At 38.4% G+C, this 16266-nt stretch overlaps 1 protein-coding gene across 7 annotated transcripts in view; it reads right to left on the bottom strand.

Annotated features, from left to right (window-relative positions):
• The window catches only part of DAB1 (DAB adaptor protein 1), a 449364-nt gene that overhangs the window by 66133 nt on the left and 366965 nt on the right, over positions 1-16266 (bottom strand). For all 7 annotated transcript variants that reach the window (XM_009569159.2, XM_009569158.2, XM_054073181.1 and 4 more), the window contains one exon: positions 598-737. In XM_009569159.2, the coding sequence (XP_009567454.1) occupies positions 598-737 (140 nt within the window). The remainder of the gene's footprint in view (positions 1-597; positions 738-16266) is intronic.

The raw sequence follows: 16266 nt of genomic DNA, 5'->3' as shown, positions 1-16266 counted from the left end.
CTAAGTTTGCAGTCTATCCAAAATCTGCTATGCATTTCTTCCCCCAAACTTCTTTAACTCCTCATGATCTCTCCTCTTAGTGCACTGCCTCTTGATCTTGTAACCCATCAACCCTGCCATGACAGGTACAAGATATTCTCCTCCTCCCAATGAGGACACCAGTTCCTCTGGTATCTGGCTACTTACACCATACAATGTCACTCACCCCTCCCTGCCTGTCCCAAGAGGAAACAACAGACAAAGGCAGGGCTGTACTTGATTAGCATCATCACATAAACTGTTCTGATATACCATTTTTCTTCATACTGCTTTACCTCCTTTTGCATAACAAAATTATTCAATTTGCAGATGTGTTGTTTATAATTTGTGGACAAATTGCAGTAGTGTCAATCACGAATAACTACTGAACTCAGAGATAATGTATTAAAATTAAACTCGGATAAGCAATACCAGCCAGGAGTTCATGTAAAATTGACTGATTTCAATACATAATTAACCAGCGTGACTCGGTGTCATGAAATGAGGATGAGTAAAAGTTCAGGTTGAAACTGGCTCCCCTTGACTCCATAAAATTAAACATGAAAAGTTTCACTGCACCTTGAGCTTCATCATGGAGTCTTGACATAACTTGTCTCCTCGTGCGGCAGAAACCTCATCTATCCCAATCAGCTTTGCTTTGTATCGGACACCGTCACCTTTAAACCTCTTTATTAAAGTGGCTTCGCTGCGATCCTGACCTGAAAAAACATAAGGGAAATTAGGAAATTTGCATGAGTGCAAAGGAAAAGAAATGAATAAATACTTGCAATTAAGTGGCAAAGGCAAATTAGAACTAACTCCCTCCTCAATACTTAAACATGTGAACATTCGAACAAAACTACTAGAAAAGTACTAGTTCAATAAAATCTTTTGACCTTACCACCTTAAAAGAATTCACAGTGAAATTGTTGCCATACAAAATCTTCTCCATGAATTTGCATACAAATTAGATTTACAGAAATAAGAGATAAGCCTGAATCAGACCTCATGGATCTGAATACTTCTTATCTGTATGGGTTGTTTTAACCCAAATATACTTGAAAATTCTTCATTGCACAGACAAAACTCTAATACAAACACACTACTACAGCCTCCTATACCAACTTATCTAACTGGATCAGCAATATTTACACTATTACCATTTGAATGGTGAAAAAACAAATGATGCTATTTGCCTATAGAATATTGCTGCTCTGAACCTCACAAGAAATACTGTCACCTTGTTCTTTCTGCTTATAGACTTATACAGAGAAAACATAAACATCAATGTCAGCTCTCACAGGCTCACCCTGAGAACTTTAAAAAAATTCACAAGCACTTGTGACTTAATAAAAAGGCAACTGGCAATAAGGTAGCACAGTATTGATAAGGCCAACGTACATAAATTATAATGCTCGGACTAGCCTGAACTAGATGATGATGACACTACAGCAATACATGCCAGGGACAGTTTTGTCAGGAAGAATTTTTTCTCAAATATCTGCAGAAGGGTTGGTATTGTGTCTTAGCTGGAAGAAGTATGTTAGTTTGTGAATCAGTCTTCTTAAAATTGATTAAAGATATATTTTTCAGTTATCTGTAGAATTTAGGATCTCAAAAAATCAGCGAACTGTAAATAATTGCAAACAAACAACTAACATCCAAGGCACAGAGAAGCAAGCAAATATGTGAGATCTTAAAGGATCTGAAGTTTCTTGGACCCAACAGATTCCACTAGAAAACTTGCTTAACATGGACAGATGCTACTAAAATATATACTACTACTGCCTAGGAGCTTTAGTCATAGATTTTGTCCCATCCTGCTAGCTACTGTACAAAAAGGAAAACAAACAAAGATAGAACCTGCTATAAATGAACCATACATAAGAATCTAGTATTGGCACCTGTATTTGAGAATTCTGGCCTGTATTTTCTCCAAAGCTTATTTGAAAGGTCAGATTCTAGCACAAAAAAATAGTAAAACCGGATTCTGGGCAGCTGTTTTTTTGATAAGCAGAAGTACAGAGCTTTCAGGGAAAAAGGTATTTTGTTTTGCATTTCTATTAAACGCATCTTTTTTCAGCAGTCAAAACTTGGGCCTACTTTGCTGGTGTCACCAACTGGACAAATAAAATAGATTCAAAACTATGGAACTGAAAGTTTTACAATACCATTATAGAAAAAGCTAGGGAGCATACACCATCGTGGAAGAGAACTTCCAAATGAAGATACTCATTTGGTTCTCTTTCCTCCAGAGTACAGCACAGCCCATACTGTGAACTAATGATGGACCAAATGTATGATAAAAAATAGAGTTATTTTAAACTTACTGTGATCTTTGCATGTGTTTGAGGACAAAAATACTAGCCCCTTAGAAATAAGGCAGTTGATTAAGCGTCATTGTGATAGTTCAGAAGCCACTCAAATGTTTCCCTTGATTCTGTTCTGCTCCCTCAAAAAGAATTGAAGTGTTGAAACCTCAGACTCCTACATTATATTTTGCTTTAAAAAAAAATAAATCTAGTGAGACACAAATGGTAAAGCAGAAACTCACAAGTAGTGCTAATCTCATTCCCCAGAGAAATGCCAAGGCAAATGTTGGCACCTTCAGCTAAAAACACTGGAAAAATAATTTTCACTTCCAGCTCTTGAGTAAGGCAGGAGGGAGAACATCTGGAAAAGCAACAAAGTACAACAATAACAGTGGACTTTTCCATATGTCTTTTATTCTTGCAAAGATACCCTGTTGATTTGCAGTAAATAAAATCCAATTCCAACAGCTTTCTAGTCAACAATTTTCAACCTTACGTCTTCATTACAGCTGAAAGCAGCTGTTAGCTAATAGCATGAACATATAAGTGTTCAAGAGTGTTTCCTGGGTCCAAGTGATGATAGCAACCTTGCATTCATCACTTATTTGAGTTTTTATATTTATTTTAACCTATGATCTATTTTGCTGCATGTAGCTAAATCCCTGACGTTAATAGCCCATTCAAACACAAGTTATAGCTGTGTTTGCTTACGCACAAGTCTCATGTCAATTATGACCCAGATTAAGTAGGATAAAGTGCTTTTGGGATAAATGACTAGGAAAAATCATCAACCTGAAAATGATGTAAATATTTTAAACTGTGCAGAAACTGCAAATTACTAGAGACTACAAATTCATCCATAAAACCCCAGAGCATATGTCCCATGAAAAAGCATAAAGAACGAACGTGCGCATGCACACACACACACACACTGCCCTGTATTACACATCAGCAATTTGCAATAGTCACCCTTTCTCCGTGTACATCCAGATCTCACCAGTCAATGCTCATACTGTACTTCCAAATTTTGGTGCTGTAACCTGAAAAAGCTTTCTACCTGCTTAGAAAATTGCCACATGACAAACACTGTCGGTACGTTTGATTTTACAGCACTCATGAGACATAAGATTTATGTAGGGCAACACTTCATTTGCACACTGGACACTTAAAAGGCAGACAGTCCAGACACCCATAAACATCTCATCATTAAAACAAAAAAAGGTTATTTTTTTTTTTTAATGACAAGTTTTGAACAAGGTTCTTTCTGTGTTTGAAAATAAGTAAGAGATAAGAAAACAAACAAGAGATGCCTGAATTACGAGGCTGTAATTCTTCTTATGCTTCAGAGGAGGGCAAGGGGTAACATCCACTAACCCAGAGCTGAGCCTGTGCCAGAAACCTGCCCAGGAAAGTGCTGCCTCTTTCTTTCCATGTACCAAGCAGAGTCAATCTTTTCTCCTTCGCAGCTTCTGCCTTTGTTAGTGGAGACCTGCTGTCACATTCGGCTCTCCAGCCACCCCCTGCCACTGCACTTGCTCGATCCCAGCTCGTGGGAAGGAGGATTATCCTGGATGTGGGGCTGCACTTACTGCTCAGTTAGAGCTCAGTTTTATTTGAATAATGAGAAGCTGTGTTTTGGGGTTTTCACTCTCAGCTTGCCTTCCTCAAACTACCAATAACATCTCAAGGGCAGGAAAGGGGACGTTCACAAACTACGAAGATTTTATGGAAAACTGGAGCTTGAGGTCTCAAATCATTACTAGATAATAATCTACAGCAAAATTAGAAGCACGAGTTTAACGATAACGGCTTCTTTCCGGAACATCCATTTCCTGAGATCACATTTCAAGATTTCTTGAGTACAGAGAACAGGACAGTTGCCAAAGCCATACCAGGTGAGCAGCTGGTGCCCATCTCATTTGTCCACTGTACCCTGTGCAGGTAAGGATCAGCCTGGCATTCTTCATCAGAGGACCAGCATTATTAGGCCATTCTAAAATGACCCTAAACTAAATTTTTCTATCAAACTATTTTTAACTTCAAGACTATTGGATATTTTCTAATAGTTTTCTCTAAAATGTTTTCATAAACTGCCTTTCATAAGCAAAGAAATATGCCAAGCATTTGTTCGCAACTCAACAACAGCTCTTTACAATCCAATATGGAACTAGATTATGAACAAAACTAGAACAATTTGATTCTCATGCCCCAAACTGAGAAAAAAAGTAAAATCGAAAAAATCACTAACATCATCACACAAATTCAAGGTAGACAGGTGATCACTTGTACTTAGAAAACGTGCACTGTTGACAAAGACAAAGAAATGTTTTGTTTGCAGCATATAGATTTATAATCCCCAGAGGTCCTTAAAATGTAAATGTAAGAGTAATTATTTTATCTATTTCCATAGATGTCACCATTTGCCTCTAAGCCATATGTGTTCCAGCTGGAGCCAATGCTCCTGCGTAAGTGGAAAAACACAACCTTTGCTGCTGAGCTGCGACATTGCACTTGGACCTCCACAGTTCCTTAAGAGAATAATAAATCCCCAGAGCCGAGTGATGCAACATGCTCCTGAGCTTGCACCTGCAGTAGAGAGACACTCATCATCACGATCGGCATTGTTATTTTATCCATCTCACTAAAGCTACTGTTGAAGTAATAAACAAGGTTTTTAACACAGCCAATCATTTGTATTCAAGGAAATATGCCTTAATTAAACTAAGATTCCCTCAAGCACGCTAGACAGATCTGAACCCAGTCCCTCAAGTACTCAACCCAAGTACGTCCAGTGCATTCAGTCCCAATACATGACTGGTAAACAGTCGAAGAGGAATGTAAGCTGTTGTGGGAGATCCAGGTCAGAGTGGCCCAAATGGAGTGCCAGAGGTGGGTGTTCCCCAGGCTGTGCCCATCAGCAGCTGTCACTGCAGCCACTCAGGGAGCTGCTCTCAAGATGTTCCCATCACAGGAGCGTACAACCTGCCACTCAACTCTGTCTTTGACATCAAGAGGGACAGTTGTGTTTACATTAGGTTATCTGACTAGATATAATGCTCGTAACTTTGCAAGTTGAAACTCACTTAAGGTTTTAAAGGCCCCTTCCAACCTAAATTATTCTATGATTTTATTTCCAGGCACTGTGTATTTTGGCAAGTATTTTGAGAAGATTTATCCTCATTCTTGGTACAAATCAAGAATTACATCTTATTTCGGCTCTTAGCATAACAGAGCGCTGTAGTAATACTGTATTAATATGCTAACATTTAGAGCAAATACTGTTCATTCTCCCAGAGGATCTGTAAGCGAGCGTATTTCATAAAAAGAAAAAGAAAATAAAATAAAGCATCACTGTAATAAGCACACTATTGCTTTTTCTGTATGCTCTTATAACAAACTACACATTCGTCACAGCACCTGCTAATCTAAACCAATAGCCCTGGAAATGGCTATATCCTTTATTTAAATGTGTGAATCCCTCAGGGCATAACCTGAATTTCTTGATTTTACGACTGTAAAATATATAATGATATTATCAGCAAAGTCAATAACACGCTCCTGGCAATCAATTCGCTGAAGAATGACATATCACCGTGTTGTTTTTTGTTATTTTCTAACTAATAAACTGTCAAAGTTGTATCCATCACACATTCAAATTATAAACCTGAAATAACACCTCCTTAGATCTCGCAGGGCTGAAAACCAATCACACACACACTTACAAACAGCCTACATCTTCATGGGGACAATTAGCATTTTTATAGCACCAACTCAGTGGAAAATACAAAACACTATGATGCAGAATGCTCTCTAAGGTGCTGCTCACACTGAAGACTACCGAATTAATTGCTAAGTGAAAGATATTTCCCACTAGCAGTGCATATATATGTTGCTATGTCCATATATATATAAGCACCCATAATTTTATGTATTTGCACATATGCATACACACATGGTGCACAGCTTCATTTGGCAACAATTACCTAACAAAAATTCATAGTAATTTTAATCAACTACAGATTTCCCTAGCGGAAAAAAACAGTACATAAGCAGGTGTAAAAGAGAAAATACTGATACATAATTGTATGTACCTTTCAGCACAGCAGCAACTAAACAGCAATCCATGAAGGAATCATGAAAAGCTCAAACAGATTAGCCATTTTTAACTCTTTTCAACAACAGTGTTACTTAAGGCTTTAATTTCAAGATGTGTAATTCATCTCAAGTGACCAGAGTACATTCGCAGCAAGATATGCTTGCAACATCAATCACTGCCACCTTTTAAATGAAGATGTACTTCAGATTTCACACTTTATTTCATTGATAAATGTTAGTTCCTAGCGACTGAAAAAAAAAATACTGATGCAGTGAAATGCAATCTATTTATGGGGGTGGATTACAATCTTAAAAAACATGTTAAAATTTTATAGGAAATAAGTATCTCTTTTCTACAAAGGACCCTATACAAACCCCTCGGTTACAGTATATGATACAACTTGATGCAAAGTTCTCCTTTTACTAACTGTTAAACTCCTAAGAAGTCTGCAGGATGTGTTCCCAAGTGCTTTTAGCCTTCTCAGCTGCAAAAAGCTTGCTGCAGAGTCAACAGATGAACCCTGTTGAGGTCTACTGTATTAACGAATTGATATTACCAAAGTACAGGTACATACAACCTCAGCAAACTACCTTTAAAACCTCCTCCTGCCAAGATCCCTACCTCTGCCTATGAGCTGCCCCTGCTGCCATCAGGCGTGCCTCCTAACCCTAAGAACTAGAGGGAAATCCTCCCACCCACTCTGCTGGTGTTTCTGCTCAGAGAAAGGTAAAATGCCTCATTTTGACAGCAACGCAAACATTTGTCCTGAATGCAAAGACCAAGAATATTTCTATGGAACATGATAAACCATTTAAAGAAGGAAACAGAAACCACTCTGAAGGCTCAACAAACTTCTATTATGGTTAAATTTAAAAGCATTACCTACAATTTTAAACACAGATAAGGGCTCTCCAGGAAAACTCAATCATCATTCAGACTATCATCTCAGCAGTACTTCCCGATTGTTCAGCACTGCTATTCACAGTAACCTCCAACTGAGAGATTTTATGGCTTCTGGCATTATTAGCCTGTGAATTACCGTACTCGAAGACACCTACACATCCCCATTCTGAGAACCAACTTTCCTATATAAGTAACTAAGATGTTCCCATATTATTTGCCGTCTTTGATCAGAGGTTTATAAGCAGAGATGTCATTCACAAGGTGACAGCAACTGCACTTGCCACATTTTTATATTAACACTTTGAACTCTACACCAGCTAATACAAATCAAGATGCACGTTTTTCTGTCTCCAAAGCAGATCATCTGTGTGGACTAGATTAAATTATTTCTTTACAGTACAAAGAAGTATGTGTGAGTATGTCAAGAGAAGAATTCAATTATTTACAGAGAAGGCCTCAGTATAAAATAATGTTTGATCAAAATTTTGGACAATTCTCAGTGATGGAGAGTCTAAGGCGAGCACACAGGAGACGGCAGTGATGGAGCACATGTGCTCCACAGGCAGATGACAAAGGACTCATTTTAGTTTTAGCCAGAAGGCTTACTGATCAATTTTATTTTCTTAGATGGTCTTTGAGATGACAGTATATGGCCACATCCTCAGACACAGAAATGACCAAAAGCTGAACATAATTAAACTTCCTTGCAGCCTCTGTACCATGTAAGTCTTCATAAATCTTCAAAAGCCACTTTGTAAGGTGCCTTTTACAGGCTAGACGCAAAAGCAGCTAAAATCCCAAATTCTACACTGTTTAAATTGAAATAAGACACTACAATAAAACTTTGTTTTGGGCTACTAGCCTTGCTCAGTAAACCCCAGGGAACAATCAAAAGTGAAACACGGAAACCTTGGTGGTCCGTTTTCTGCTCTTAAGAGATTAAGAACAAAAATGATGTTTTCTGTACAGCTAGAGGGGAAGGGAGAGGACAGGTGTCTGTGGATTGTTCTCTTTAAAAGACAGAAGATAGTTCAGCAAACTTCGTTCAAGGCCGGAGTAAATGTTTAAAACGAGCAGCCTGTCAAGTAAATAAAGCCCTTGGGAAAACGGGGTCAACAACCAGTTCATTCTACACCTGCTTACCTGAATGTCAGTATGAAATTGGTTGTTTCTGAGACAAGATCACTAAGAAAAGGTAATTGTTTTTATAGTGATCCTTAATTGGCATCGTACATGTGTACTGCAATTGGACAGGGCATGGTATGAACCCAAACGCTTTGAAAACAAAGGGACCCATTACAGCTGCACTAAACATGCTCAAGCAAAACAGCTCTAAACGGGCAGTCAGTAAATACCAACTACTGCTGGAAATCTCCACAGAAGTCTTCCACACTACCAAGAATTGGCCTGTCCAAATGGTGCTGCTAAATTACACCATTTGGTGTAATTTACATTTTCCAACCTAAACTGAATTCCTGGGGAAAAGAAAAGTAAATTAGAATTGCCTTTCCTTCCAAGCTCCACCATAGCACCAAGAGGCACTTTAAAGCAGCTGAAAAACTAGCCAATGCTAGGAAAACTGGTCATTTTAAGACAAGCATCTAAATAATTATTTTGGCATGTGAACATTTAACAAGATTTGCAGAATTGCTGAATTCCCCTGACTCTCTTTAATCCTATAAAACCCAAAAGTGCTCAGAACTTACAAAAAAAATTCAGCTGCTTTTATGTGTCTACCTATATCTGGATTCAAGTATGTAGTTTTCAGGAACAATTTTAATTAGACTTTAACTAATACAGGACACAGACATGCACGTGCTTACACGTGGCGCCCCAAAGTCATGTTGAGACACACAAATTCACAATTTACACTTCAAAGCCTACAAATACATTCTGTTGATGAGTCTATCAAAGAGTTCAGGTTTTGTTATGTAGAAAGAAAAAGAAAGGGTGGAGAATCAGTTCACTTCATACAAATGCCAAATTCTTGTGCTGACCTAAGATAAATGCTAATTCTCCGGGACTATTAAAAGAGCAAGTTATGAAAAGGTTATGCTCTGCTGATTAACATTACCAAATTTCTCACACATTCAATAAGAGAAAAATCTTTCCATTCCAGATAACTAATTACAGACACTAATGTCCTCAAAGAAAAGAGCAATAGCCCATAACAGCTAAAGCAGGAGGACAAAGCCATTCATTGATTTGCACTTTACCCTCTCTTGTCAACATCCCAGTCTCCTACTGCATCAGTGCTGCATGTACATACAGAAATGGGACTGCGCACCACACTGGATGAAGTCACAGCTGTATATCACAGGGCCATTCAGGGCTGCAGCCCTTCTCTTTGAGCCACCCTCTTTTGTCAGTATAGAACTTCAATTTTGTCAAAGACTCATGCCAGTAGTACTTGAAACAATCACAAAACTGATGCAGTAGATCACAACAGGCTGCATCATGCATCACACTGTGATGGCAACTGTGTCACTAATGTGACAGTGGAGATGCAGAACCACTTTGCACCATTCCTCCTATGGAATTAGTAGCACTGACTAATTTCTGGATTTATTAGTTGTCCTGATGATATTGCTACACAACGCAGTTCCGGATTGTGCAGACCTGTGAGTTTCTTGCTTAAAAAGCTTGCTTGAAGCCATGGCATTACAGGCAGCACACGGCCTCAGAAGGGAATTATATACCCACCTTACAAAGCCTATTCTCACATGGAAAAGGGAAAAGAATGAAAATGACTTGTTAAAAACACACAGTAAACAGATTTGTAGAAATTATCCTATGATCATATTAATTCAATAAGAAAAGCAGCTTCTATTTATTTTCCATGGGCAAATGGAAATACCAGTATTCACCACATGGCAGTAAACAAAAAAACCAAACGACTGTTTCCCTGATGAAATTGTTCACATTTTGCTATTCCATCTTTCAGGAAGAAAATTATTTTCGTTTTGGCCTCCCACTGCCTCTCCAACAGCAGAGAATGTCTCGCCCTGTTGGAAAAACAATAGGAGACAAACAGGAAAGCAGGGGTTTTTTTTTTCCCCAGACTTTGGGCTAAAAAACGCCATCAATTTCAAAATTACAACAGTGGCAAAGTGCTTCTTTCAATCTGGTCCTTTCATTTTTGCCTCCTGCTGCTGTTCCTATTGTCAAAGTGGCAGCATGAGGCAGAAACGAAAAGACTACTGCCAGCAATCACCCTTGGGCAAAGCATTAATAAGAATTCAAACCCTCCTGTGCCATAACAAATTCCAGAGGTAAGAAACAGGGATTTGTGCATCTGTTGTGTGTGTAATGCCACAGAGGAACAGCCCATCCCAATAACTGTTCTGTTTCTGGGACTATATTGATCAGGTATCAAGCAGCCAAACTGTTTGGGTTGGTACTCAGGAAACTAAGAATGAAACAGAATATTGTTAGGAAAGCAATAAGATACAACAAAAACAAACTGACAAAACCCCACCTGAATAACTCTATCACAAGAGGAAAGGAAATTACTAAATGGGGAAAAGTTGGGGCACTTTTTAAAGACACTGGGTCAAAAGTTGAGTTGTAAGGGCATGAGGATCCAACTGCTTGCCAAGCCAGCCTAGAATGTTTGAAGACAAAGACTCCATTGGTATGTAAGGGGAAAGTGGAGAAAAGACCAAAGCAGAGTGTTTAGTACTACCCCAGTTTTTACCAACTTTAGCAAATTTGCTGAGCAACCTTAATACCAGTCTAGTATTTCAGAACTGTTCACCTAAAGAACGGCAGGAAGATTTAGTGTGAGCAGAAAGAAATTGCTAACAACCCTTCTTTTCAAGCTCCCTGCAAGCCAGAGAGAAGCTCTTGAAAAGGGTGACTTGTAACTAACCCTGCCAAATAATCACCTCTGTCTCACGACCTTTGGTGAGGTTTCCAAAGGACCCGAGCTGCCCAACTGCAAATCAGTGTTGTACCAACATGATTTATTTAAAAATGATATCTTCATGACCCAAAACGAGAATCTCAGTCTCCAGCTGAGCAGTACCCAAGGCTGTCACTGGTAGCTGGGCAATGCAAGGATGACCAAAATGTACCCTTCTGGGGAAAAGAATGGCTGTTAAAGGTATAGTTTAAGCTAGTGCTAGGAACTTTAAAGCAGCTGGAGTAAATCAAGCTATAGGGCAGGAGCTGTGTCATAATCCTCTGAAGACCTTGGGAATAAAAGTATGAACAAAGTTGACTTTTTCCACAGAAGTCCTTTAAAAACAGAGAAAACTGGGAAGTGAATAAAGGAACAAATGAAACTGAATATAGTATTATTTTTCTGTTGCATAAATTAAAAGAGAGGAGGGTTTTTTTCACTTATGAACAACAAAAATTTATGAAGCCTGAAAACTATATTCTGTGAAAATTGCATCTAAACCGTTTCATCACCTGTGCTTCTTGAAATAATAAAGAAAGTTAATTTCAAAAAAATTTCCACAAGAACTCAAAAGGAGGTTAAGACTGTTTCATTCTTAGTTCAGGGTTCTTTATTGACTTAACCTGTACAAAATCCTTGTTGTATTAACTTTAAGGACATACAGATGAAATCAAAACAAGCATAAAGAGACGCCTCAAGGGAAAAAATACATTCTATTTAAATCATTAAAGTATTACCAGACTTCTAAAACATTATTATTCCTCCTACAGTTGTGCTTATCTTCTGAGGGGTATAAGACCTAACTACTTGGTGCAATACTCTAGTTATTTGGTGGCTGGTACCATCAAGCTTTTGTAGCTGTTTCTACCTCTAACAGTATTTTGTGAGACCATGCTGAAAACACTGTTAGAATGATGCATAAGTCCTCCTTTGGACTGCACTCCAATGCCTCCTCAATAACTTGCCTATAACTTATTCATTTACAAACAAAATTGGCTGTGTCTAATCGCCGTGAAAAAAACCCAACAATCTAATAATTTAATGTCTGTATGCAGCTTAGTGTAATATAAGATAGGGCATTGCTATGCCAGGTTAGTATGCTATTAGCTGGGGGATTCTCAAGCATCTGTCATGCAAAGTAGGTCAATTCCTAGCCATATAATTCTGATTATGTCAAAATATTTATTCATGAGTTTCCTAATTCAACATACTTCAAATAAGTCATATTTACGTTAAAAAAAAATACATCTAAATTATAGTTGTTAACCACTGAGTTATTGCAGTTTCACTCTGGTAATCCAAAGAACGTAGATAAGGTTTTTCCCTTAAGAAGTACCATGTAGTCACAGAGCTGTTTTTATTTCCTATTTGGCATCATTTTAGTTTGGTTCTCCAAAGAAACAAGAGTAACACAACCACATGCTCCATGGGTGTATGCAGGGATTTGCAAACCAATCGAATCCCCCACCTTGTCTTCTCGTGCCTGTTCTTCCTTACTTTAACATTTGAACCTGTGGGTCAATTGCAAATCTCTACTATATTGTGAATTTTTCACTTTACCAGTCAGGGATAAATAGGTGGGTGAATAGAAGCAAGAGATCCTACTAATGGACTTGCTGAGGAAAGGCCATGCTGTGATCCTCTCTTTCCTTAGAGCTCAGTATTCACACAGAAGAACAACACCAAGAAGAAGCCAGGCTTTTGCAGGACTTCAACTCACAGAAGTCTTCCTGTCAAAATTAAAAGGTAACCAGGAGGAAAGAGGGGTATACAATGACTTACATTATCCACATGCTCAGCAAGATCTAACCCCTTCCTGTGAGAGATTACGAATGACATCGAGCTGTAGGTAACACTCCCACAATAACAAAGAAATGGAAAAGTTCATTACCCAACCAAGACCATCTGTGATGATCATATAAAAACAAGAACAAATAGCATCCATAATCCTGATTCAGGATCGTAATTTTCTTCATTGTCTGTGGATTTCCCCTTGCTTTTACCAGCACCCACATGATGGATTTCAGTTATTACTAACTGTATCACTATTAAATGTCTAAAAACTTTAGGCCTCACAGAAGTAAAATCTTATAACTTTCCTGCCCAAGAAAGTGATGATTAAGCCAACATTTCATCTTCCAATATACTGTCAGGAGGTGCAACTGAAAAACACATAGTATATTCCTAAGGGAAAAAAACTATGAGCCTAACTCCTCACTTCAGTATGTTTTCTTTTACGCCATTCTAGCACCGTACTGGTAAGTCAAAATGAAGAGACACTCCTCAGAGCAATGCACACAGTGAGACGCAAATGGCACGAAGACCACATGCAGGTTTCTCCTCTCAGGTCATATAGAATAGCTTATACGTGTCAATAATCTATAGGATTCTTTGCTTTCAGGACAAAGAAATTATCCCTGAACAACAGAAAATGATACATAAGACTTAAACCCTTTTGACCGTTTGTTACTTTTGTGTACTAACAAATCTTTCAATTGCCTTGAAACACCAAAGATAGAAAGGCTGCACCTGAAAAAACTGTTAGAGGATCATAGAATCATTGAATCACTAGGTTGGAAAGGACCCACTGGATCATCGAGTCCAACCATTCCTAACACTCCCTTAAACCATGTCCCTAAGCACTTCATCCACCCATTCCTTAAACACCTCCAGGGAAGGTGACTCGACCACCTCCCTGGGCAGCCTGTTCCAGTGCCCAATGACTCTTTCTGTGAAGAATTTTTTTCTGATATCCAGCCTGAACCTCCCCTGGCGGAGCTTCAGGCCATTCCCCCTTGTCCTGTCCCCTGTCACTTGGGAGAAGAGGCCAGCTCCCTCCTCTCCACAACCTCCTTTCAGGTGGTTATAGAGAGCAATAAGGTCTCCCCTCAGTCTCCTCTTCTCCAGGCTAAACAACCCCAGCTCTCTCAGCCGCTCCTCATAAGACTTGTTCTCCAGCCCCTTCACCAGTTTCGTTGCTCTCCCCTGGACACACTCCAGAGCCTCAACATCCTTCTTGCCATGCAGCTACTTTTATAAGCTTTTAAACACAAATGCACATTTCTGGCCACCATGAAATTTTAAGAAGCTCTGTACCCCCCCCTGCGAGCCCAGTCATCTGACACCTACAAGAGCTGTACAAAGACCTGAGCACACCGCAGCCACTACTCCCACATTTGCTTGAGGTACCATGTACCACATAGCTATGTTCTGTCAACAACCTTTTTAATCAAAGGAAAGGAAGGCATTAACACTTTTAGACGCTTTCAGTTATCAATGTTCTAATATTAATTTTCCAAATGCTCTTCTATGGGGATAATCCAACAGCGATCTATGTTCCTTTGTCTGGCTGCTTCTCATGCTAGCATTTAAATGTTATGTTGCGTTTCATCTTAAATAGTTTTTCCCTTAGACCTTTCTGGTGGAGTCTGCAGGCATTCAATATAATCTTATCGTTGATTATGTCCATAGCAGTTATTTAACTGCTTTTTGGGCTTGTTTGAAAGAAAAGCAACAGTGGCTAACAAGACTAATCGCGGAACTACCATTTAAGAAAAATTCTTTTAAAATTTAAATGCCAATTCTTTCTTCAGCCTCCCCTCTTACTTGATACCACCAAAATAAAATCTATTTCATATTAAAAACCTAAACAGGGAGCCTTAAGAGGATAAAAAATATCGATTCATACGTTGAAAAAATATTTCTATTGCATAATTCTATAATTAAAAGACCACTGTTATATGAAACACCCTTCATGTTTCAGAAAACCTAACAATATAAGACACCACAAGTCACAGCAGCTGTTGTAAAACAAGGAAGACGTGATCCTTACTATTATATTTTGGCAAGTAGCAATTTAAAAGTTATGCAGAACTCATTATGCAAATGCTAACATTTGGTAGTCTGCACTGCCTCTGCAACCCATCCCTCTCACAAATTTCAAGTTGTTTACCTAAACCGTCAATATTTTCCTTCAGAAAATGTGTGGTTAGACTCTGTTTCAGATGATCTGATCTCATCTTTTCACAATCTGAAATATTGGGCATTTGTAAAGTAGTGAGTGCAGATATGCATGACATACAAAAGGGAGATGGTTTCAGCTTGACTTCGATTAGAACAATCTTGTCCAGCAGTGCTTGCAATACCGGTGTTGGTCAGGACTGAGCTGACTAAATATCCGTCTGAATAATGCCACTGGAAAGCTCAGCAAGGGAGGTAATAACAGTAGAAAAAGCAAGCATTTTATCAGCTATATATTTCTCTGATTATAAGAAACAAAAAAACAGGATTGTGTGACAATTTTGAGAGCTTGGTAAACTTCAGCAGTGCCATGTAATGAAACCTTGGCAAGAAATAAGTGAAATACAAAGATTTTTCATATTGAAGCTGTGTAAACAGTTTCCACTTTTAGAAATGTATCCTAGCAACTCACAGAAATGGTTTTAAAAGACAGCTGGACAAAACCATAATTTGGAATAAAACCAGATGTAATTGCTAAACCAGCAAGCCTGGTGGTCCCCAACTGGTCTTGTAGCCTCATCTGAACTACGATTCAAGATGTTGAGAAAAGAAACACCAGGACAAACAGATGTTTTAAAACTAACACCTGCAGGAAAAACTATTAAAAAAAAGTGCATCAGAGTCAGTGGAAATTACTCCGAATTTTGTATTCTTTCCTTACTGATGCAGAAAATCTCTCTGGCTTCCAGTAGAAAGGTCTGTTGGACCTACACCTCATGTTTCATATTTGCATGTTGTTAGACAGAGGTACAAGATTCAAAACTGAGTTTTATTTATCATGTGTTCACTCAATTCCACTGCAAATCAAACTTTTTATTTCATTATTCAGGAGAAAATTGAAAGAATTGACTTGTATAACAATGCACAGACCTTGTTTAAGTGTCTAACCCATAATTCAACAGAGAGATTCTGCTGATATCACCAGCAACAAAAAAGGTTTATAAAGTCTATCATGAATTTAAAAGAAGCCTGAACTATATTTCAGGATTAGTACTCAGACTGCAATTGCATAA

Source organism: Cuculus canorus, chromosome 8 (assembly GCF_017976375.1).
Source record: "Cuculus canorus isolate bCucCan1 chromosome 8, bCucCan1.pri, whole genome shotgun sequence".
In the NCBI taxonomy this organism is placed as follows: Eukaryota; Metazoa; Chordata; class Aves; order Cuculiformes; family Cuculidae; genus Cuculus; species Cuculus canorus.
This window is presented reverse-complemented; position numbering and strand designations above follow the sequence as displayed.